At 53.0% G+C, this 24,097-nt stretch overlaps 1 protein-coding gene across 4 annotated transcripts in view; it reads right to left on the bottom strand.

Annotated features, from left to right (window-relative positions):
- DTX2 (deltex E3 ubiquitin ligase 2) overlaps nucleotides 1-22,601 on the bottom strand; it is a 33,890-nt gene extending 11,289 nt beyond the window's left edge. The window contains exons 1-5 of one of the 4 annotated variants that reach the window (XM_040261438.1): nucleotides 22,436-22,583; nucleotides 21,130-21,291; nucleotides 10,527-10,881; nucleotides 7,614-8,250; nucleotides 1,597-1,697 (exon numbers count right to left, since the gene is read on the bottom strand). In XM_040261438.1, the coding sequence (XP_040117372.1) occupies nucleotides 1,597-1,697; nucleotides 7,614-8,250; nucleotides 10,527-10,794 (1,006 nt within the window). In that variant the 5' untranslated portion in view covers nucleotides 10,795-10,881; nucleotides 21,130-21,291; nucleotides 22,436-22,583. Of the gene's footprint in view, nucleotides 1-1,596; nucleotides 1,698-7,613; nucleotides 8,251-10,526; nucleotides 10,882-21,129; nucleotides 21,292-22,435 lie in introns of all 4 variants that reach the window. The other 3 variants (XM_040261458.1, XM_040261449.1, XM_040261429.1) reach the window with 3 other exon arrangements.
- Nucleotides 22,602-24,097: the final 1,496 nt, after the last annotated feature.

Here is a 24,097-nt window from a genome sequence, read left to right as displayed (position 1 = left end):
CGGGCTTGTTCCCGCAACCTCTCTCCAGCAGTACGTGTATGTGCGTGTGCACACACACACACACACGGCACCTGCAGGCCGGGCTTGTTCCCGCAACCTCTCTCCAGCAGTACGTGTATGCACGTGTGCACGCATGCACACACACGCGCACGTGCACACACACACAAACACACACATACCCCCATCTGAAGTGCCTGGGCTATGTGATGCCACAAGAAGACCTAAACTAGACAGGAACTATCTAGTCATCTTTGCTTGCTGTTCTCTCTGCCCCACCAGAGGGCTGATGGCTGAGCAGGTGAGTGTGTTCCAGAGGGCTTGCTGGGCAGCATGTCCCCTCCTGGGTCCTCCCTGGCCCTACTCTCTTATCTCCACTAGATCTCTGATTGGTCTTTCCATGTCCTTCAAGTGCTCTTCTTCCTGGTGGTCCACCCAGTCTCTGTAAGCTCGAACACTCCTGGGCAGGCAGACACCCCTACTCCACCTCACACTGCTCTTCTGAGCTGCCCATCCAAACCCCCCCACCTCCAGGACAGCTCCACCAGCCACAGCCATGGACCCACCAGACTTGGGAGCAGCACAGTGTCATAGCAAAGAGCCCAGATTCTGAGGCCAAGAACGCCTGGGGCTGAATCCCACTCTGTCCAGGACTGGCTGCCTGGCCTTGGGAGGTTTCTGGAATTCTTAGTGCATCAGTTTCCTCAAATGTAAAATGAGAATCAAAGTTCCTCCCCCACAGAGCTGCTATTGGGATGAAATGAGTCGCCTCCTTAGTCACAAGGACTTCTCTGTCAGCAGCACACACCAGGCCTCATTCTATTCCTTTCATCTCACAACCAGTCCAATCACTGAGTCAGAAACCCTTACCACCATCCACTGCCACAGCCCTAGTCAGTGGTCAGCTGGCCTGGGCCCACAGGGCCTCTCTGCCTCCAGCCTGGGCCCCTCCAACCCGCCCTGTGCTATCACAGTGACTCACCCAGCACACAGACTGGCTAGTTCCCTCCCCTGCCTCCGCCTCTAAATGATGGCAGTTCACCAGACACCTCGGTGTACCTTCATGCCATAGTTTACATTCCCCCTAAGTTAAAAAACAACTCTCAGTGGCTTCCCATCACCCACAGAAGGAATTCTGAAAACAGTTCAAAGGGGCAGGGTTAACAAACGACCTAGTGAGACACAAAAGCCATTTGCTCAAAACATGAACTCCAGCCAAAAAAGTTGGAGGAACTCCCCAAAGGGGCCCTGTAGGGAAATGCCTAAAGCATGTCGGAACAGAAAAGCGACTCCTGAACCATAATCCAAGGTGATGTGAAAATGTAAAAGATGGAGAAAGTCGGCACTGGGCACCCACCATCATCAGGTATGATCCCCTCAACACTGAGACAAATGAAGGGGCACCCAGGCTCACTCACGGGGGGTGGGTCACCATCAATGAAAAAGGCGCTGCCCCCCAAGGAACCCCTGTGGGTTTCCACAAGAACACAGAGGGTCAGAAGACCCCCTCCCCACAATCTCCTCCCCCTTCCCCACACATTCCCCGCCCCCAAGTCCCACCCCGGGCGGACATGTCTGGACCGGAGACCACCTGCCTACCTGCGAGGGCTTGCTGGACCCGGCTGGGCTTCGGCATCTTCATGGGCACCGTGGCGGGGACGCTCTGGGGGCTGCTCGCTGGACCGCTGGGCAGGGAGGCACTTGGGGAGAAGAAGGGGACAGAGCTCAATGTGAGGAGCTGACTTTGCAGAAACAGCCAGTGAGGAAGACACTGGCGCTGCCGAGGCCCCTTTGCGGTCTCACTTCCCCGCAGCAGTCTCACTTCCCCGCAGCGGCCTCTGTGCGCTGAGGGCTTCTGGTTTTTCTTTTTAAGACGAAGAATATCTCAAAGGACAGGCGAAGAGGTCTGATGGTCATGACTCTCGAAAGCACTTCCTCCGTGAAAATCAACCAATACAAGTCAGACTCCAGGTGGGGCACTGGGGAGGGGCGGGACACTGTGCAGGGCAGAGCACGGCTGGGGACAAGACTCTTCTTCTCACGCGGTATATGGAGAACGAAGCGCTGGCTGCCGCAAAGTGCTCTCCTGGACAATCCCACAGCTCTGAAGACAAATCACCGAAATGAGGGCTCTGCGGTACCCACAGAGCGGAAGTCCAACAGAAACCACTCCTAGTGGTCAAGACCAACACCACCAGTAATGGGCCAAACATCATCAGGAACTCCAAGAAAAGATGTTCTGAGAAGGAAATTAACACCCTTTTTGTGGTTTCTGCCAAAACAGCATAACCTCAGTCTAATCATGAGAAAACATTTGATGAAAGCAAATTAAGACCATTTGACAAAAGTGACTCTTCCAAAGTGTCAAGGTTATGGAAGATGAAGTAAGACTGAGGAGCGGTTTTATCCAGAGGAGGAGGACAGGAGGAATGATAACTGGATGGAGAGTGGGTTCATAGACCAAGAAGAGAACAACACAGAAAAAACTGATGAAAATCGGAAAAGTCCTTAGCTAATAGTCCCAAACCACTGATGAGTCTTTGGTTCTGGCAACTGCACTACGGTTATCATGAAAGATGTTAACACAAGAAGTAAGAGAGATATGGAAACTCCACTATTTTGTTAACTTTCCTGTAAATCCAAAATTAGTTTAAAATAAAGGAAAAAAAATTTTTTTAATGAAGGTCTTGCTTCCCACAGTGACTAATTCCAACTCTCTCACTTGGCTTTAAGCTATTATATATATGCGTGTGTATGTGTATGTGTGTGTGTGTGTGTGTGTGTGTGTGTGTGTGATTATATTTCTATTTTGTTCATTTTTAAAATATTTGTTGATTGATTTGACTGTACTAGGTCTTAGTTGCAGCATGTGGGATCTAGCTCCCTGACCAGGGATTGAACCAGGGACCCTTGCACTGGGGGCTCAGGGTCTTAGCCACTAGACCATCAGGGAAGCCATCATATTTTTAAATGGTAGTAAATCCGTGCCAGTATGGGTTGTGGGGAGCCCCATACTGGAGACGGCTGACGTAGATGGCCTGAGATGCCAGCTACGCCCTCTCAGTCCCAGTGACTGTGTCCTCCAGCCCTGCTCATGTTCCAGATGACACAAGACAAAGGGCCCGCAGTCCCTAACTGGAGCTCCCCGAGGACAGGGCCAGGGTTCACTGGGCTCAGGCCACAGCCAGGAGCTGGAAAGGTGCTCAGGAAACGATGGACACCTCCAGCCTGCTGTGCTACCCTCGCAACGGCCAACAGCCCAGCAGCCGCCTGCTGGTGGCAAATGCTTCTGGGAGCTCCTCCAGCCCCCTGCCTATTGCCAGCCTCGGGGCACAGATGCCCCTGGTGGATGCAACAGGGAGCTGGCTGGTTCTGGTCCACATCAGAAAATCTCAAACTGGCTGGTACTGGTTTTCACTTCTGGACTTTACGCTTCCTGCCGCCCATGTCTACCGTCAGCCCCAGGGGGACAATGGAACCGGGCCTGGATGCTCTGCTAAGGCGGTGGGGGGAGAGCTGGGCATGCAGGACACCTGGGCTAAGGCTTTGGCCCCACTAAGCTGTTTAATTTGAAGCCACACCCCACCCCCTTCCTGAGTGTGTTTCTTCAATTCTCAGGTTCTAGAAGTGAACGACTTGGAGAAGATACAGTCATTGGAGGCGTCCTTCACCTCCTAAGCCAACTCAACAGGGAGCAATGAGCCAGGAAGCGGGAAAGCCAAAGCCTGGCTCTGCTGCTCCAAGGGACAACCCAGCGGGCTGGGCACCACGGGCCCAGCAGGGCCAGGGAAGCGGGGTCTCCCCTTGCTGGCGAGAGGCCCATATCTGAGAGAGAAGGCCGAGGCTCAGGTTCTACCACAAGAATGACAGCAGAAAGCAGACAGGCAGTAAGGCTTCCAACAGGCAGCTCACCTGGGAAGTGGGACCAGGAACCGTCAAAGTTCCATCTGCCTAGGGGTCTCCCGGTGCCACTTCCCCTGTGACTTTCCCCAGCTCCTCCCCCATATGTTTCTTTGCTGTGATCAGAAGGGACAGAGAAAGGATCCAGCGGTTCCCACGACGGGGACTCTGAGGGGCAGAGAGAGCCTCGGAGGTCACAGATTCCCCAACACTGTCCGCTAAGACCTCAGACTGGCAGAATGTTCCCTGCTGTGGGCGCCGCTTGCCCATGAAGTGCCCTTCTGAGAATTCCTTCCTGTCAGCCTCCTGCCTGCCTGTTGGGTTCCTGGGTCTACCTACTAAGCCCTCCCTGCCTTTCCCATCTGAGAAACCGTCTCCAGGAGCTTCCATGTGGAGGTGAGAACACAGACAGAGATTCTCATCTTCTACTCGGACAGGATTGGACAGTCCTGGACAAGGGGCAGAGAGAGCTAGGAGGCGGGAGAGCAAGGCATGCAAAGCCTCCCTCCAGCTCCCCAAGGGAGACACTCTGAGCACGTGCAGTACAAGGCGCTTAAGGCGCAGACAGAGCCTGGGGACCCCACGGCCAGCGGCCACTGTGGGACATGTCGAGTCCCCTTTCCGAGCTTTACTTTCTCTCTCTGTAACATGAGAATAATCCCCCAAGGCCCCCTGGGTGGCTGCCAGGCTCAGCGTGCAGTACGATCCAAACGCCCGCTGTGTCCCAGGTCCCAGTGGAATGAGGCGGTTCTGGAGAGTTGTGGGGCCCTCACCAAACCCTGACTAACACAGCCCTGTCAGAGCAAAGGGAAACTTCTGCAACTGCCCTGGCCAACTTGGTAATTTTAAAAGGGGAAAAGAGAGACGTAGAAAGAGAACAGAGCTGAGCCGAGGGCTCACAGTGAGCGAGTCAGGAGTCAGGTCCCGCTGCAGTCCAGACCCTATCCCACAAGTTTAAAGAGCCTGACTGATGATAGCAGGAGGGAGCAGGGTGCAACTTTCCGAGGCTGGGAGAACAGCAGCGACAAGAATAGAGTAGATGGACGAAAATGAGAGCCATTTTCCTAGGCCAGGTGAGTGCAGGGGCAAAGACTCCCAAGGCCTCGCTACAGTGAAGCCGCAACAGACGGCTGCTCGTAATCACCGCCCCGAGTCAGCAGAGAGCTAACACCTCTATTAAACAACGGCACACCCGCTATTAAACAACGTGTGCGTGACACATTTTGGAAAGTCTTCCATCCAACATCATTGAAACACAAGTCTTGGTGCTTAAAGGGATAAACTTCAGCTACCAGGAAATTTACTTAAACCCAGCGGCTCAGTGACAAAGCACGTGTCTTCCCGATGGATTACTCACTCAGAGAAAGGCTCCTGGGGCACGAGGCGGGTCCGTCAGCCGAGGTTTTATCCAGATTGAGCAGGAAGGGATTTGAAACTACGTGGGTTCCAAAAAAGAACCCACAGGGGCTCCACAAATTTTCATTTTGCTCACTCACAGGTCCTTCCCAGGGGCTACCAGCAAACGCTGCTGGTTCCCAGGTTTCCCCAGTCTGTGGCGCTGCCCACCCCATGGCCTTCCCCTCCTCACACCTGGTGACTTTCACCTGATGCTGCTGATGTTCACTTGGCCTGGAGAAACTGCACCACAACCGCTAGAGAACTGAGGTGCCGAGTGTTTTCAAATCCTCCCAGCCCGGCTGGGTGAAAAGGTCAGGGATTAATCAGACCCGCTCTGGCTCTACAACAGCCGTTCAAGACGGCTGACTATAGCGGGCTACACGAGTTAAGACGCGGGAAGACTGACCCCTGCCAGTGAGAGACGCCCCTCCCCACTCCTGAAGAGATGGTCCAGGAGGTCAAAGTGAACCCCCCATCAGGAGGCAGGCCCCTCTGACCCTGCTTCCCCTACCAGAGCTGGCTGGCCCAGTTCCCACCTGGTTTACAAGGCGGGGTGGCAAGACAAGCAGCAACACGCAAGGCCAAGCAGCAGAGGTAAGGCCACCTGGCCCCGCAGCCTTCCCTTCTGCAACCTGCCTGGACGGGGCCCTCAGGCTGGGGAGCGGAGACTCCAGAGAAATCTCAGGGGAGACCAATGGGAGCCCCACGCCAGAAGAAAGCAACAAAGCTCAAGTGGTCGCCTGGCTCCTCCCAGAATCCCAGCTCTAGAACCTTCGAGAAACCTGCCTCAGTTAATGCGTCAGCACACAAGCCCCAGGAGGCTGGGCAAAGCTGACAGAGTTGTAAAAGTGGCTTCACCCTTAGTGATAACCCTTCTGGGCTGGCAGATATGACGTGTTTTTCTCTAAAATAGACTGACCCACGTACTGGAAGGGGCCTCGCAGGGCACTGGGAAGGACTGGGTTGGCACAGAGCCCAGCATGCGTATGTCTCTGGAGAAGGCCCAAGCCTTACCAATGCTTCCAATTCCCAGAAAGACCTCAGATCCATGAGCCCCAACTTCAGAAAGGAAAAGACGTGCAGGAAGATGCCGGGACCCAGTGGGCCCGCCCTCTTCTCTGCAGCGGCAGCCTCTGCATGCACCCGTCAGGACGCCCTGTCTTTCTCCCACGCCGCCTTTCAAATGGCTTCCAGAGCTCCACGTGCCCCACGGGAGCCCAGCTCTGCCATGTCCTGGCTGTGCTCCCAACCCCGCCAGCCTCAACATGCTCCCCTGGAATCTGGGAACATCACCCACCACAGGCCATTGGGAGGATCCGGGGAAACCGAGCCTGGCTATAACGGGTGCTCGGTGAGCGAAGCTGTCGTTGTCTTATCGAAGCCAGACGGGTCCTCTGGGAAAAACACTAGAGGCCCCAGAAGCTGCCAAGGAGGTCTCACACTGGGAAGCTTCGGCCCTCTTCGGATGGGTGAGTGAGGTGGCACCAAGATGCCGGTTTTCCGGGGAATGGGGCAGCCACAGGTCCCATGTCCAGTCACCGCCTGCTGAGGCCACCCTCTCTCAGAAATCTGCCCCCATCCCGGCCACCACTGTGAATCCTCAAAACGTTTTGCAGGCCCCAGACTCTCAATAATGATCAACGCTGAGGCCCTTGGTCAGGGACAGGTGTCTGAGCACCCCAGAAGCATCCACCACTGGCCACTCCAGGGTTTTCCCACTTTGAAGTGTCACCTAACTTAGATGGGGCCCATTTCCTCACTTTCTCAGGGTGTCCTAGGGACCCGACTGTACCCCAGGGGCCAGCACAGCACCCAGCCTACATCACCTGCTGCCACCCCACACGCTCAGCATTTTGCTCTTTCCTCAACCAACTGTTAAACACCAAAACTGGGCTCAGGGAGAGGACTGGCCCTTCTGTGTCTGTGATTTCAGGGCTGGGCACACAGTGGGAGTCAGTGAAACATCCTCGTGTACCCAGCTGGGGCACACACGCACAGCCAAAGGATCTAACTGCTCAGAGAGCCCGATTCTCCTGCGCCAACGAACAGATCACTGGGTGTTAACCCACGTGGCAACTACCAGCACTCACGCACCAGAGGGCGTGGAGGTCGGGGGGACACAAGGCTGCGGATGGCCGTGGTCCCCTGGCACCATGTGACGCACACAAAGGACATGAGAAAGTAGTGGGGACCGCCGAGGAGGCAGGCGCCAGATCTTCTCGGCACTGGGGGAGCCTTCCCAGCTAAACAAGGGCGGAAACCCAAGGCCCTAACAAAGCCCATGGCTGGACACAACAGCCGGCAGGAACACAAGATACCTGGCTGCGCCGGTGGCAGACGGTTCTGAGGGCTGGTGCTGCGATGCCAGGTGGGAGAGGCTGGAGCGGCAGAGGGGCACGCTCCCCAGGGAGGGCAGCGCCCCGGCCCACGGGTTGGTGGTGTTTAGCCTGGGCGCAGACCTGGCCCCGGAGAGGGAGGGCTTGTTGTACGGAGCAAAGGCCTGGTGGGTCCCCCAAACAATGGCGGTCCTGTGGGGGGGCTGGGGGACGGGGTAGGCGGGGAGGTTGGTCATGGAGTGGCGGTAGCGGCCTGACACGGGGCCTGTGGTACCACCGCTGAGGCACTGTTGGCAAGAGCAGGCCACGCCCGTGTGGCCCGGTGGGGCGATGACGGTGGTCACTGGGTACGGGGCCCCCGCCTGGCGCCGCACGCTCCGGCAAAAGCTGGAAGTCTTGTTGGTCTGCATGTGGGTGGCATAGTTGACGGTGTAGTTGTACCCCAGGGGCGCCAAGTCCACGAGCTGGTTGCCCCGGGCCACCTGCTGCTCCAGGTAGTCGCAGACGCTGGCCTCGTAGGCTGTCCAGGAGTTGTCGTCACCCAGCCACTCCCAGATGACGCCCCGGCCGGGGGCCGAGTGCTGCGGGAACAGGTGCCTCCGCACTGCCCGCATGGTACCTGTGTTAAATGGAGGGACACACGTCAACAGCTCATCTGCCGGCCCCTCACTACCCTCAAACCAGGGGGATTTAAAATTCTCTTTGTTCCCTACAGCCAACATAAGATAATGGGGTCACAGTCTATATACATGGGTCATGCTGCTGTCTGGCCTAAAGGCTGACACTGATGACTCTCTCCAAATTTGGGGTGAAAGGTAGAGTGCACTCTCTGTGCAAAGAAACTGCGGACCAAAGGGATGAGGTGGCAGAGGGGAACTGGCCTTCCTCAGCGGGACTAGGGGACGCTGGACGCTTAAAGACCAGCTGTGGCTCAGGCTCAACGAGGCTTCTCAAAACATTCCTAAAGGTGAAACCTGTGCGGGCTGACCGAAGAAACCAGAACAAAACTGTCTGAAGAAGATGAAACCATCTATAATCCAACCACCGAGCAGAAAGCACACTTTGTATACTGCAATATATTCCTACCCGTCTAGTCTTCTAAGCACATACGTTTAGGTGCAGCTGACAATCAGTGAAAACCTTTCCTATTTCCATGTACTATGCCGTAAGTAGTTCTTAGGTCTCTAAGACTCTGTGAAACTCATTAACTTTTTTGTCATTTTTTTGGGGGGGCCCTATGGCATGTGGGATCTTAGTTCTCCCACCAGGGATGAAACCTGTGACCTCTTGCAAAGTGGAAGCGCAGAGTCTTAACCACTGGACAGCCAGAGAAGTCCCAGAAACTCATTAACTTTTACAGACTTTTCTTACATGGATGTACTTGGATTCCCTTGGACTTCTCAGGTAGCAACTATTAGGAAACACCTGTGGTTAGCTTATATGAATAAACCAAATTGCATGATTACGGAAAGGAGAAAGGAAAAAATCAGTTTGGGCCATGCTTCCAACAGTACTTGCCAAAAGATGACCACTGGGATTACCCTCTACCTGGTCTCCTGACCTCAGCAGCCAGAGTGATACATTTAACCCCCAAATCAGATGATGTCACTCTTCTGCCCAAGTCCTCCCCAGCCTCCTCCTTTCAGAAGAAAAGCTGAAGTCCCTTCTAGGGACAGAAAAGCCCTGCAGGAGCTGCCCCTCCCCCTGGCCTGTGCCTGGCCCTTCCTGGTGACCAGGCCACGCAAGCTCTAACTTCAGAATAACCTCTCCCTACACTTTACACACCCTCATAAACATAAACACTCACTGACCCAACCATACATGGGTCACGAATTATTTATCTTGCTCACTGTCTTTCTTGGTGACTGCAAATGTCATGAGGGCCGGGACTTTTATCTGCATCCGCTGCCTGGAAGCCCAAGTCCTCACACCCCCGAGGAGGCTGCTATGGGATCAGAGCCGGATTCTTCAGGCTGTGCACCAGTGAATTTTGGGCCAACAGTTCCTTGTTGTGGGGCCAGTCCTGAATGCTGTAGGATGTTTATTTTGTAGCATCCCAGGCCTCTACTCACTAGATGCTGGTAGCACCCACCCCATAGTCCTGACAGTCAAAAACGTCCCCACACGTTGCCCAGTGTACCAGGAGACAAAGTCACCCTCAGCTGAGAACCACTGATTTAGAGGGACAGGCACAGCTCTGGGAAGAAGCTGGCGGCCCCATTCTCGGTAACGCTGATCACTGCTGCTGCAGCTGCTCAGCCGCTTCAGTCGTGTCCAACTCTTTGCAACCCCATGGACCGTAGCCTGACAGGCTCCTCTATTCGTAGAATTCTCCACGCAAGGACAATGGAGTGGGTTGCCATGCCCTCCTCCCGGGGATCTTCCCAACCCAGGGATTGAGCCCAGGTCTCCTGCATTGCAGGTGGATTCTTTACCACTGAGCCACCGGGGAAGCCCCTACTATTAATATTCACATAGGAAAGAAAGAAACATGAGTGCACAGGAGAATGGAGTAACTGCCCAGGAGACACAGCTGTCCTTCAGGAGCCAGAACTCATCACCAGGCCCTCTTCCCTAGCACGGTGTGCCACCCCCATGCTGGCTGGCCTGCTTGCCTGCTGCTTGCTATACCTTGGAATCTCTACAGGCAGTTCTGCTTTGGGAGACAAGGGCAAGGGGCTGGGACGGCCTCTGCACTGTTTCAAGGCACCCTGTACCACAACGCGGTACCTCACACACTGCGTGGAACCTGCTATCACTCAACGTCGCCTCCTGACCCTGTGCATTTCAGAGGCAGGATGACACTGAGAGTCAACTCTGTGACCCGAACACAGAGCACAATGCCGGGCCCGAAGTAGACACCTAGACACACGCTAGAGGCAGGAAGGGTCTTACCAGTGTCCTGGCGGAACTGTGTCCAGCTGGGGAGGTCGATGATGTAAGGAGCCAGCGAGGGGTCGGCTTGGCCTAAGGGGATGCTGTGGGCCAGGCTCCCCAGTCCAAAGCGCTGGCCCTTCTGCTGCACAAACTGCTGCTCAATGTAGCTGCAGACGGCGGCACTGTAGGGGTGCCAGGTGCCCAGCCCGTCCTGCCATTCCCACACGGCCACTGCCACCGGGCTGGTGTACACCTGAGCCAGGGAAGGGCTTGGGGCCATGGCCATCTTCCCCAGGACTTCCTGACTTCCCCAACGGGTTCAGACCACACTGGGCTGGAGTCTCGGGTTCATTGCCCAGTGCTGCCAGGAGACCTGTAAACAAGACAGACAAGCGGTTACCCACACTCACGGTGGCACTGCCCGGGTTGGTCTGGGTGCAGGGAAAAGATCATGTTTTTCCAGTCACTTTTTCCCTAATACCTTAAAAGCTTCGTGAACCAAATACCTTGCCCTGTCTCTCTGCTCAGGCAACCAGTAAGAATTCAGCATCAACCTAGCAGGGCTCTTGCCTCTACAAACGTCTGGGTACAGTGACTGAATTCTCGGTGCTAACCATCAGCCCTGCTTCTGTCCTTTTACCAATACTTTCCCTCTGGCCCAGCTACTAAGTGTATCTTTTGACAGCATATTTTCACAAGTTGCCTCAAATCCTTCGTGGACTGGGGCCATGAGGATGCTTTACACCTGTGTGGGGATGCCACAGTTTCCAAAGTAGGTTTGTTAAGACACAAAACAATACTTGCTGTGTTACAGATCAGAAAAAAAAAACACAGAGTCTCAGAAAGGACCAGGGGCTCAAGGGCAGCCCGGGGTCAATGGCAGAGCAGGGACTCAAAGCTGGGGTGGGTACCAGCCCCATCCAGGGCTCCAGGGCCCCCTGGGCTCCTGCACCATTAACCGTGGAGCCCGAGACAGACATCCAAATCCCTGGGCGCCGAGGTCCTCTCTCTCCAGCCTCTCTGAGCCCCACTCCAGGGTCCCGGGCCTCGCTGACCAGCAGCCAGTTCCAGAGACTTTACACCCATCTCCCAAGGCCTCCTCCCAGTCACCCCCGCCTAGCTGCATCATTCGGGGTTTTCCCAGACCACTCGTCACATGAACTTCTCCTCCACGGCACCATGGAATATATACGGGGGTGATGGCGGTCCCGGTCTTTCTGTCCCCCTCAGACGGCAGACACCTCATGCGTTGGCCTTGATGACAGCCCCATCATCAGCCCCAGCACGGGCCATGTCAAGCAGCATGAGTTTGACAGGGGTTAGCTCCGAGCACAGCTGAATTCAGGAGCAGATGACGATTCCTGTGCCTGCAAGTGTCTGAAGGAGGGGGGGGTGTGGACACACAGGGTGGCAGTGCCCAGAGCACCAGCTCCAGGGATGCGAGGGGAACGGGGCTGAAGTTCAGTGACAAACACCAGAGGGACTCGTCTCAGTTAAGCGGGAACAGACTGTCAAGGCGGTATTTCTCCCACTTTATGGACAGGAAACTAAGGCTCCAAGAAGTCAAGGCATTACTGAAGACCACACATACAGTGCTGAGTGACAGCAGAGTGCAGACCCAGATCAACCTGAGCTCATGCCCTTTCTCTCAGTGGGGAAAGCTCAGTCTGGGCTCTACCTCGAGCTCCGCTTTCAGGCCCAGCTTAGGGAGGAGAGGAGGGGGCAAGAAGGGGAGGGAAAGAGGAGCCTGCGTCTCAAGCCGTGAGCACCCTCAGCTGTGACGTCCACGGAGGGCCCTGGTGCCAAGAGGGTCCCAGTTACGGGATCTGCTCCAGTTCCCACACAACCCCCTTAAGCACAGGCATCAAATTTTGTTCCCACTTAGCAGATGAGAAAACTGAGGCCCTGGAAGTTTCAGAAACTTGCTTACATGGCCACTAATGAGGCCGGGACCCTGGGCTTCCGCTGCTGTCCCCAAGACTGCGCTCCAGCAGGGTTTCCGTAAGAAGGCTGAGACCATCTGCCCCACGAGGAAGGCATACCTGGGGCAGCACGTGGAAAGGACGGGGCATGGGCTTTGGCGCCCATACACCGCTTACTCGTGGCACTCCACTTGTCCTTTGATGAAGGTGGCCAGCCCTTCCCAGCCTGACTTCCCGTGGACACAGCCACACCACCCTCTACTCTAAGTGCACTCCTCAGGGACTCAGACGGACAGGTGTGCTAAGGCACCAGCAGGTATCAGCAGGCCTGGGCCTCCCTCCCTTTCCCTGCCCACTCCATCCCACCCCTGCCTACCCCTCGAGTCTGGGGAGGAGTGGTGGCCCAGGGCGGCTCCGTGCTACCTGAGAGCACAGGTGGTGAGTCAGGCCAGAGATAACTCTGAGCACACCTGGGGGAGCCAGGCCCGCCCCTGAGCTGCAACCACTTCAACAGATGCACACCTCCCACCCTGAAGAACCAGACCCGGGATGCCCTTGAGATGGCTGGAGGGTTTATTAGCTTAGCGCCTGCAATTAGAGGTCCCTGGAACGACATCCAGGTACAAATCACAGGACTGGTTTCGGAGGCAATTACTCCTGAGCCCAGACTTTCCCCCACCACCTCCTGACAGGCATCACTCATTTCTCAGCCAGAGGGGGAGCCTCCCAGTTACCAGCACACGCGGTATGCTCCAGCATGTCCACACATCCCCAGGTGAACCGACTTGGAGAAGTCTGCCAAACAGCCTGAGAACTCCGCTTGAGAACCTCAGCTAGAGAACCTCAGCTAGAGCTGCAGACTGCAGGCACACCACAGTCCAGGCTGGCAGGGTCCTGGAGACCCAGAGATGAGAAAGACCCAGCACACAGCCCCTCTGTGACCGGCCGCTGTCCCCACTAATACAAGGCCTCCACTTTTTGTCCAGCTGCATCAAATCCCAGCAAGTCCCAAAACATCCGGAGCCGATTCCCACCTCCCAGCCGTGGACCCTGCTGCCCGTGTCCCGAGTCCCATCCTCTCCGCATCTGAGCCCCCAGCAAACCTGCTCATCTTTCCAGGTTCAGCCAGAGCCCCTTTCCGAGCCCTCTGACCAGGTGCTTGCCAGAAAATGCTGACTCCACCCTCCTGTGCGTCCTCACCGCATACCCTGCTTATCTGAACCAGACCACACTGTTTGGTTTCAGCGTCTGTCCCCGCTCCCACACCGTCCTAACGGGAACTCCCTGAGGGCAGAGCCGAGGCTGACCCAAAGGTGGAGCTGCAGTTCTTCAAACACCCCAAATCCTAGAGGGGCTGAAACACACACAACAAGGGAGGAGCACCTTTCACTCCTGGGGCGAGGCCCAGGATGCCCACTGCTGTTCCCCCTCAAAGGCAGCAATTACACACACGCAGCAGCCAGTCAAGGCACCCATTCTCTGCTACAGCCTCAACCACCCCCAAGCCGCAGTTCAAAACCCTAATTTGTTTTGGCTCTTAATGATGGGGCTGTTTAGGGTGCTCTTAATTATGAAAACTATTATTCTAATTGGCCATGGGAAAAAAAGCCTCAGTCTGTGGGCCACCTAAATACTTTACAACAATGGATTAAGGGAATTCTGAAATAAATTATGCTACATCCCAATGATGGAATGTGAGTCTTTAAAAGGCTTTCAGACCTAGGATAACTCTCCTGACAAATAAAAAACACAGGGTATGTAAGCATGCACACTGTGCTCTCAGGTAGGCAGGTGCACCGTTTACTGAACATGTACTACGAGGCAGGCACTCTCCCCAGTGTCCTGTCATCCTGCTCTCTCAAGCCTCAATCGCCCCTGAGGGTAGAAATTATCCCCATTTTACAGACACAGGAACTGAGGCCAAAAGAGATTAAAAATGTATTCAAGGTCAGGTGGCCGGTCTGTGACACCATGAAGCCCATGTTCTTTCTACCTTATATATGCGAATTTTTAAAAGGCTGGAAGGAACAACTCTTGACATGTTACTAGGGGCGATGGAGCTGAGTATGGGATATATGTTCTTTACTTCTCTCCATACTGGCTGATGTTCTACAACGATCATATTACTTATGATGATCGGACCAGAATTATCTTTAAAAAATGTATTAACAACTTGACCACAAGAAAAACCATCCTGCCTTCCCTTGCATTCTTCCCTCAGATTTAGCCACAACCAACCCCTTCCCGGCCCCTGGTCCCAAGGCACAGCAGGACCCTGCTGTTCTACCAGAGAGGTGTTTGACACAAAAGAGAAGAGTTACATGTGTCTGAGAGTCCTTCTATTCCTAGGGGATTTAGGAAAGCTTTAGAACAAGATCTGAGCTGACAGAGGAATCCGAGTGAAACTCATCCCGCCTAATTGTGGGCCTCCAAGTCGGGGAGCCACACAAGTGGATCCCCTTACAGTTGAGGCCTCCAGGAAGAAGGCCCCGAGCGTGGTTTTAAGCTGGTGCCCAGACTGAGAGATTATCAATGTGCCAACATGTGACGACCCATTTCCTACCCCTTGAGTCCCACTGAAATACGAAGCGGCCTAGCCCAAGCCTGAGTGGGCACCGCAATGATCCTGGGTCCACAGGCAATGATCCTGGGACAGTCACAGCCCCTCTCCTGGGCTCAACTGCTCAGGGGGTTAGATGGGTTTTCGAGCCTTTTATAAACAGCAGTATACCCTTTTCCAAATGTGACCGTACACCTCCCATCAATAACACAAAATGTAAAAACGTGGGGTGCTCTACCACAGAAGGTGCCCTCTATTTCCGACTCCGAGAGGCCCAGGAAGCTGCTGTGCAGGACGAAGCGTCTGAGGGGCACGGGTTGGAGAGCAGTGAGACTGGGTGACCTTAAGCCCTATTTTCTAAGCTGCCTCTCTTTCGGGTGCTTTCCCAGAAGCACAGGGCTGCAACTCCACACCCCACCAGCTGACACGGTAAGCATGACCAGTAACCAGAGCATGACCTTGAAAGACCTGTTATGGGCAGCTGGCCACCTAGGCACTGTCAGAAAGCATTCCCATGGACCTGGGAAAGTCGAATCCTGTGCAAAGACATATCAAAGAAATGTTCTCCTTTGCTAGACGTGTTGTTTTTAACACAATGGAGTATTATTTTTCTGCCTCTCAAAGCCATAAAAATAACTTAATTTCAATACACAGTCCTACAAGAGTACACGGAGAAGTCACGCTGCTGGGAAGGATAAACTCCTTCCAGAAAACAGTCTGGTAATATGTATCAAGAGATTTAAAAATGTTCACTCAGGGGACTTCCTTGGCGGTCCAGTGGTTAAGACTCCATGCGTCCACTGCAGAGGGCGCAAGTTCAACCCCTGGTCAGGAAACTAAGATCCTGCATGCCCCATGGTGAGGCCATCACTTGCTTTGACCCAATCATTAAGAAATCTATCTAAGGAGATTAGAGGAAAACGTCAACATAAAGCTATTCCCCACAGCACTACTTTAACTTGGCAAAGAGAAGCAGAGAGAAAACTCAGTAGAAATGTACCCAAATGCTAACTAACAACAGCTGCCTTTGAGTGGAGAAACTGCAGGAGACCTTTTAACTTCTGAACTTTTCCCATTTTTTAAAGTGGGAAAGTTTTACTTCTGTTATCAGAAACAAACCTCTACAATGCCCACAACTTTCAAAAGATCGTAAATAGGAACTAAAGCCCCACCGCTGTTAACCTACCATCCTGACTTTAGACAGCCACTCCCGTCCCAATGGGGTTTCATTAACAGGCCTGTCAAAGCACCATGGTGCCTCCTTGCCAAGAGACACACACCCCACCCCTGAGTTCCCAGAAAGTGCAAAAAACACACCATCCAAGGACCCGGATTATTACAACAGGAGCACTGCAAGGTACGGCTTTGGTTTAGACAAGGGAAGGCTCCATCAAGTGCCACTCAGACCTTACTAGGCTCCTGAAGGATGGAAGGACTAACACTTGAGTTGTCCCTTGCACACTGGGGCTGCAAGACGGAAATGACAGCTCCTCTCCTGGCTTGTGCCTGTCTGGGCCTCCAAAGGCAGGTCTGAGCAGACTATCCCAAATGGGGTTCAGAAAGCCACACAGTATCCAGAGGGTGGGCCCCGGTGACCGACAGTTGCTCCATGGACAACCTCCTCCACCAGCACCAAGAACCCGCTGCCCCTTCTTTGGCCAGGAGCAAACTGACCACCCACAGGTCATCAGAGGGCTGAGCCCTGGTTCCCAGACCTACCCTGCGGCCAGGATGTGGGAGCCAGGGAAGCAATGGCAGGCACAGTGGCCAGCAACAAGAGCTTACTATGTATACCAGGCCAATGCTGGCTGAGTATCTTCTAAGTGTTCTCACTTAATCTTTACAATACTGGACAGGGTATTATCTCTGTTTTATAAATGAGAAAACTGAGGCAAAAGATAAACAAGTTGCCTAAGAAGTCACAGGTACGTGCTGTGCTGTGTTCAGCAGCTCAGTCGCGTCTGACTCTTTGTGACCCCATGGACTGTAGCCCACAAGGCTCCTCCATCCCTGGGGATTCTCCAGGCAAGGGCACTGGACTGCGTTGCCATGGCCTCCTCCAGGGGATCTTCCCAACCCAGTGATCGATCCCAGGTCTCCCGCATTGCAGGTGGATTCTTTACCATCTGAACCACCAGGGAAGCCCAAGAATACTGGAGTGGGTAGCTGATCCCTTCTCCAGGGGAACTTCCCAACTCAGGAATCGAACCGGGGTCTCCTGCATTGTAGGAGGATTCTTTACCAGCTGAGCTACGTGGGAAACCCAGTCACAGGTTTCCCTAATCAATTTGCAGAGGGAGAAGTTGATGTGGGCAAATCAGCCTGCCAGATGTGTCTGCTCAGCCTACTACAGTTTGTAAATTTTACAGATTGAGCCAATGTTTTAAAATTAGGATAAATCAATCAATCCAGATTCCCAGCTTCTCTTGAAAACCAGAAAACCTGGCAACGTTTGCAGGGCTGACCCAGATTCATTATCCAGCTAGCAACAACAAGCTGTACCACTGCGGTGGCCGGTACCGCTCTCAAGGTTACCACAGTTACTATGACTCCCCAGGGCGGGGCCAGCAAATCTTTTCTGTAAAGGGCCAGAAGGTACCTATTGTAGGCTTGGCAGAACATAGGGTGTCTGTTGCAACTACTCAACTCTGCAGTGTGAAAACAGTAATGGGCCACGTGTAAACTAACTCATGTGGTTGTGTCCCAATAAAACTTTATTTACAAAAACAGGCTGTGGGCTGACTTGGCCCGTGAGCTATGGTTTGCCAGCCAAGCTGTGCTCTCACTGTCCGGATAGTTGAGAAGTACTTCTCGGAACCCGGTTCTCTTTTAAAAACTGGAAGAATGCTTATGGCTCTGGCGAGCCTCCCCTGTGGCACGCCTGCGCTCTGCAGACATGTCGGGCTTCGCCCAACACCCGAGGGTGAAACACAGCACCTGCGAGCACGACGGTGGCATGCGGCCCGGGCCTCCTCGGGAAAGCCCAACTGCTTCCCAGAGCCATGCCTTTCCTGCATCGGGCAATCAGGCCCTGGTCTGCCTCTCCTCTCTGCACTCCCCCGTGACTCTTTTATCTGTTCCCATGGCTTCAATAACCCCACGCACGCTGATCGTCCAGATCTTTCTTCAGATACCCTGCCCGCATCCCTGGTCCAGCCATCAGCAACCCCAGGGACAGCCCAGAACTGATCAGGCTGTTTCATGCCCGCCCCCTCCCACCCAGTGTTCACTCTACCTGTCCGTTCACTCATCTCTTAATTCCCTGTGAAATCTTTCCTATACCCACTCCTGCCCTGCAGGGAGAAGTGGCCACATCTAACCGCCAATGTCCATGTGACATCTGAATGCAGTTATCTACTTGTCCCCTCCAGTGGGGCATGGGCTCCTTACAGGCAAGGATTACGGTTAGGAAAAGATTTTTCAAAGGAGACACAGAACGCTGACTATAAGTGAAAAGATACATTTCACTGTGTTAAAATCAAGAATGGTTGTTCAACAAAACGTGCCTTAAAGAAAACAGAAAGTTACAAGCTGGAAAAAGATATGTGCAATAAGCACAAAAGATTAAAATCAAGCATACATAAAAAAACTCTTACAAATCATTTTTTTTAATGCCAAGAACCCCACAGAAAAATTGGCAGAAGATATAATTTACAGAAACACACATGCCAATAAACTCATGTAGAGATGCTTGACGTTAGGGTTTGGTGACATAGAAACCATGATCCCAAAGATCCCATTTTATATCCATTCCACTGGCAAAAAAAAAAAAAAAAAAAATCAGCCTATATCAAGTGTTGGCAAGAGTGTGAAGCAAGTGTGGAAGTGTACAAGGGCAAACTCATACAACCACTTCAGAAAAGAGTCTGGCAACAGCTATGGAAGTTGAATATTTATTTACCCTATGATCCAGCAAAGCACCACCCCTCAGTTCACACCCAAGAAAACCTCTTGAGTAGGTGCAACAGGGAACATGTATAGAAGTGTTCAGAACAGCTCTCTCTCAGCAGCAAAAACCTGGAAACGACCAGGCACTCATCAATGGAAGATCAGATGCAGAAACTGGTTTGTTCACACCATGGACTATTATTCAATATTCAAGACAAATGAACCAAGTGATATGCAATACTACGGACAAACTGTAGCAATATGTTTTTAGGTTCCTTAGGAATACCCAGGTACCATAAAACTAGATAAAAATGAAAGCAAACGGATAATGGATATCTCAGGATGGGAATGGGAAGAAAGATCAAAAACTGGATATGTATTCTGTCTCAAGATCCCGGCTTTTGTTGTGGATGGATAAAATGCAGGAACTTACAACACTCATTAAAAAAAACTTAGGAAATAAATAAAAGTAGGCCACGTGTGAATGGGTGATCAGTGTGGAGCAATCCAGTTCTCTGTTTATCTGAGGTGAATATTAAAACAAAACCCACAGAGGTGACTGTTTAATTCATCTCCGGGTGCTGAGCACAAACCCTGGCACACAACTTCCTGGGCACATGTGGAATGAATGAGAGATGCTTCATCTGTGGCCCCATTCCTGCTGTCTCTTAGGTACCTCCAACATGTCTGAAGCCAAACTCACCTTCCTTGCTTCTCTCTCTTTCCTCCTGGATTCCTTGGCTCTGGGCTGCCCCTCCTCCAGCTTCTCCCCACAGCCCAGCAGCTGCCCTGGCTTGCTCTTGCCTCCTCAGCCCCCACTGTAAGCACCCGGCTGGGACCTGTCAGCCTCTCACCTTGATGAGCACTTGCTCTCATCTGGCTTCTCACACTTGTCTCTCCTTCTCAACCACCTCAGAGACAGGGGCGAGGCGGAGCTTCCTGAAGTACAGTCCTGCCCCTTTCTTCCACACCTCCCTTCGAGGTCTAGAAACAACGTTCACATTCCGTGGCTCATGGTGAAAGTCCATCAGCCTGGTCCCTCCCTGTCAACACTATCTGCTGGCACACCTCCCTTCAGAACCCCCTCTTCCGTCTACACTTCCCCCTCCCCAACTCCTTCCAGAGAGTTTAAGTGATGACCCGCTACCCCATATATATCCAGTTTCCCCAACTCTGTGCTTCAACTTTACCTGGCACCCCACCCACTTGGCCACCCAGTTAAACACCTCCAGGATGCCGTGATGTGACCTCTTGCAAGAAAATCCCCTCTCATCAACTTCTACAGCATTGCATCTGTCCTCCACAGTTCTCTCCAGCCATTCTCTTTGACAAGCCCAGAACAGCCAGAGCACAAACTTCCCTGTCTACCTCCCTCTACTAGAAGCTGGCATGATGTAAGGAAACAGTCACAAGGAGAACGATCCAATCCAATCCATTCCATGCTTTCTAGCCAGGGTGCTCATTTAGCAAGGCCCTTCCTGGAATTCTCCTGCTAAAATCCCCCAAGTCTTGGCATGACATGCAAAAGCCCCCACACTTAACCCTCTGCCCACCTTTCCAGGCTTCTCGGCCCTATACCCATCCCGTTGCCCCAGCCACACTGGAGTCACACTTACAATGACCCAGACATGCTGGGTCTCTTCACAACTTTGCATTTACTGACTCCTCTGCCTGGCTTCGTCCCCTACTTCCTGGGTCCTACTCCTTCACAATTCACTTTGGCTCTCACGTTCTTGAAGCCTTCTGGACCTTCCCTCCTGGGCAAGGGTAGGGGTGGGGTGGGCTCTGCCCTGTGATTACCCACTCCTCCATATGTATCACACCGACAACACCTTGTCGCTATCTATGGTTTCTTTATCTTTCCCACCAAACGATGAGCTCCTGGAAGACAGAGTTTTTGTGGCTGGTCATTGCACCCTCAGCACCGAGCAGGGGTCCTGACAAAAAGGAAGCACCCAAAAAAGGTTCAAGTGACCAAGGAAATTAAAATTTCCAATGCAGAAATCCTGACTCGTGTCCTTCATCTCATAATGCATGTGTGAAAACAGAAAGTAGCTTCTAAGACTGGTTAAACAGGAGAAGCTGTTGGCAAGAAGCCACCTGAATTTATCTGAGACAGGAGGCAATCAACAATTCACTCCCAGGGCTCACTTTCATCTTGGGCACCTCAAAATTCCCCCTCCCAGTCCGCACTTTCTCTACTGAAAACCAGACTGGAAAGGCAGCGACGTGAAGTCCCCGTGGCTCTCACCTTTTCTCTGTGGAGAGCTGGCACAAACCGTGCCTTCTTGATGAAGATACCAGATCCTTAGGAGGAATGACTTGTGTGGATTCCCGTCTTGATAGAAAACGCAAACAAAAACCGGGCAAATCTGAAAGGCTTGCTGACTCAGCGACACAAATTCCAAGGCACCTTTGCCAACAAGGAAGAAGACGATCGGGTTTTTAATTGGGAAACAGCAGTTAGTGGAAACGAATGCACAGATGTTGGGTCTGTGTGCTGTGGCTGGGGACTGGAAACCACCAGATTTATTTTCCAACAGCCTGGGCACAGCAGAAGGTACAGTAGTCTCCCTCTGCCCACTCAATAATCAAGGGGCTAGTTAGGGGAAGAAAAAAAAAAAAAGCCCTTCCACAGAAAGGCCTGAAAGGATTTTGTAAGCCAGTTTGCTTTGTGGAGCATCCAAGAAATCAACAAACTACAGAACATAAAAGTTGGTCACACAGTAAATGAACAAGAAGCCTAGCTATAGTTACCTGATGGTTTACGTAAAGCCTGATTACCAGAAAGACCACCTTCTAGAACTCCAGACGAGCTACATGGCATGCAGAAATATTTTGAGTTTCTTAAGCGGCCAAGCGTCTATGCACACACTATTTCCACTGCTACTCGCACTTAGGGAGGGAAGAGGAACCAGTGTGGAGGACAGTAGCTGACTTGAGAAAGGGTAGTTTCGGGGGCAAAGGGGGAGGGAAGTCTAAGTCCTCTTCACAGCGTAAGCTACTGGCACCCCGCAAAAGTGAGCCAGGGTCCCAGTAAAGAGGCACTTCCTGGAAGGCGGACCTTACTTGAGAAGAAGAAAGCGGAGTTAGTTAAGCGAACTCCTCAGAAGTACAGCCCCCGGCTCCAGCGAGCCGCCCACCGGGAGGCAGATCCCAGCAGGACCCACACCCTCACTAGGGCAGCCCGGTGGCCCCGCCGCCGCCGCCTCCGGATCCTGTGGGAAAGGGTACTCTTCTCCCGACGGGCCAAACTCTCAGGGTCTGCGCCCCTCTCCTCGCCAGCCCTTCGGCGTTCCCGCTCCCCACCCCGTCCGGTCCTAAAGCTCTGCGGGCGTCTCTCAATCCCCTCAACTCCCGCCCTCGGGGACCTCCACCCGGAGGCCGGTCCCCGCAACCCTCCTGGGACCTCACCCCGGAGCGCCTCTCCAGCCCGGCCCAACCCTCCCTCACGCCCACGCCCGCCCCCTTCCGGCTCCAGCTCGGCTCGGTCTCCCCCGCGTCCCCGGGACCCCAGCCCTAGGCGACGAGCAGGTGGCCCAGGCCGGCCCTCTCACCGAGACTGAAGAGAGCGAGGCAGGCGGGTGGAGGACACCGCCGCGCTCAGACTGAAGCTCCACTTCGGCCTGGGCACTGCTCCGGCTGTAGCTACCGCTCTAACGAGGAGGCAGCCTGAGTGAAACTCAGCGTCGCAGCTTCCTCGGGTTCCAGTGCGCATGCCCAGACGCTGGGCCTTCTGGGAAACGTAGTTGCGGCGGGGCAGCAGGGGGGCGGGGCCGAGCCCGACGTGCACCTGTTCCGTTCAGTTCAGTTCAGTCGCTCGGTCGTGTCCGACTCTTGGTGATCCCATGGACTGCAGCACGCCAGGCTTCCCTGTCCATCACCAAATCCCGGAGTTTACTCAAACTCATGTCCATTGAGTCAGTGATGTCATCCAACCATCTTATCCCCTGTCCCCTTCTCCTCCCGCCTTCAATCTTTCCCAGCATCAGGGTCTTTACAATGAGTCAGCTCTTCGCATCAGGTGGCCAAAGTATTGAAGCTTCAGCTTCAGCATCAGTCCCTCCAATGAATATTCAGGACTGATTTCCTTTAGGATTGACTAGTTTGATCTCCTTGCTGCCCAAGGGACTCTCAAGAGTCTTCTCCAACATCACAGTTCAAAAGCATCAATTCTTCAACGCTCAGCTTTGTTTATGATCCAATTCTCACATCCATACGTGACTACTGGAAAAACCATAGCTTTGACTAGACCGACCTTTGTCGGCAAAGTAATGTCTTTCCTTTTTAATATGCTGCCTATGTTGGTCATAGGTTTTCTTCCAAGAAAAAAAGAGTTTTGTACCTACTTGGGTGCATCCTGGGAGAGCTTCATACCTACTTGGGTGACAAACACTTAAACATGCAACTGCAATCTGATAAATATGATAAAGGAGTAAGAGCATAGAAGGGGTGCCTAATTGCAGGAAGAGGGGATGTCAGGAAGACATTGCAAAGGAGATGACACTAGAATTGGATTTTGAAGCCTGAATATGGGTTTGTCAAATGGAATACAGGGAAACCTTTGCAAAGGATGAGAGATGACAAAGTGCCTGATGCATTCAGGAAGCAACGAAATGTTCTGTGTAGCCAAGGCAGAGAATAGGTACATGGACGGGGTGAGGACAGAGAAAATGGATTAGGGTGTGGCAGGATATGGGGAAATGGCTGGGTGAGATTATGAAGGACACTAAATATCATGCAAGAAATTTAGTCCGCTGGAGTCAATGGAAAGATTTAAGCAGGGGAAAGAGAAGCAGCATTGCACCTGAGAAGGATACCCTTGTGGTGGGTGGAGGGTTGAGAAAGGAGTGGGGAGACCAGTTTGGAGGCTTAGGCTATAGTCCAGGTCAAAAGTGATGAGGCTTAACCCAGGCTAATGACTAATCTTTTGGATCACAGACTTCCTTTACAAAGCTAAAGAAAGTTGTTCCCAGAAAAATGCTCAGATGTATTCATACGTATACGCACAGATATTTTACATACAGTTCCAGGGGGTTCAGAGTCCTCTAAATCTTGGACTCTAATTGAATATCTTTACATAATCTAATCAAAAGCTAGTGAAGGAAGAGAAGGAGTGCCTGCAGCAGGCCTAGTTTCTGGTACCCTAGGCCAGGACCCAGAGCTGACTTACCAACCGGGAGCTGACTTAGAGGACACCAGTCTTGAGCCTGGGAATG

This window comes from Oryx dammah, unplaced genomic scaffold (genome assembly GCF_014754425.2).
Source record: "Oryx dammah isolate SB20612 unplaced genomic scaffold, SCBI_Odam_1.1 HiC_scaffold_2, whole genome shotgun sequence".
NCBI lineage: Eukaryota > Metazoa > Chordata > Mammalia > Artiodactyla > Bovidae > Oryx > Oryx dammah.
This window is presented reverse-complemented; position numbering and strand designations above follow the sequence as displayed.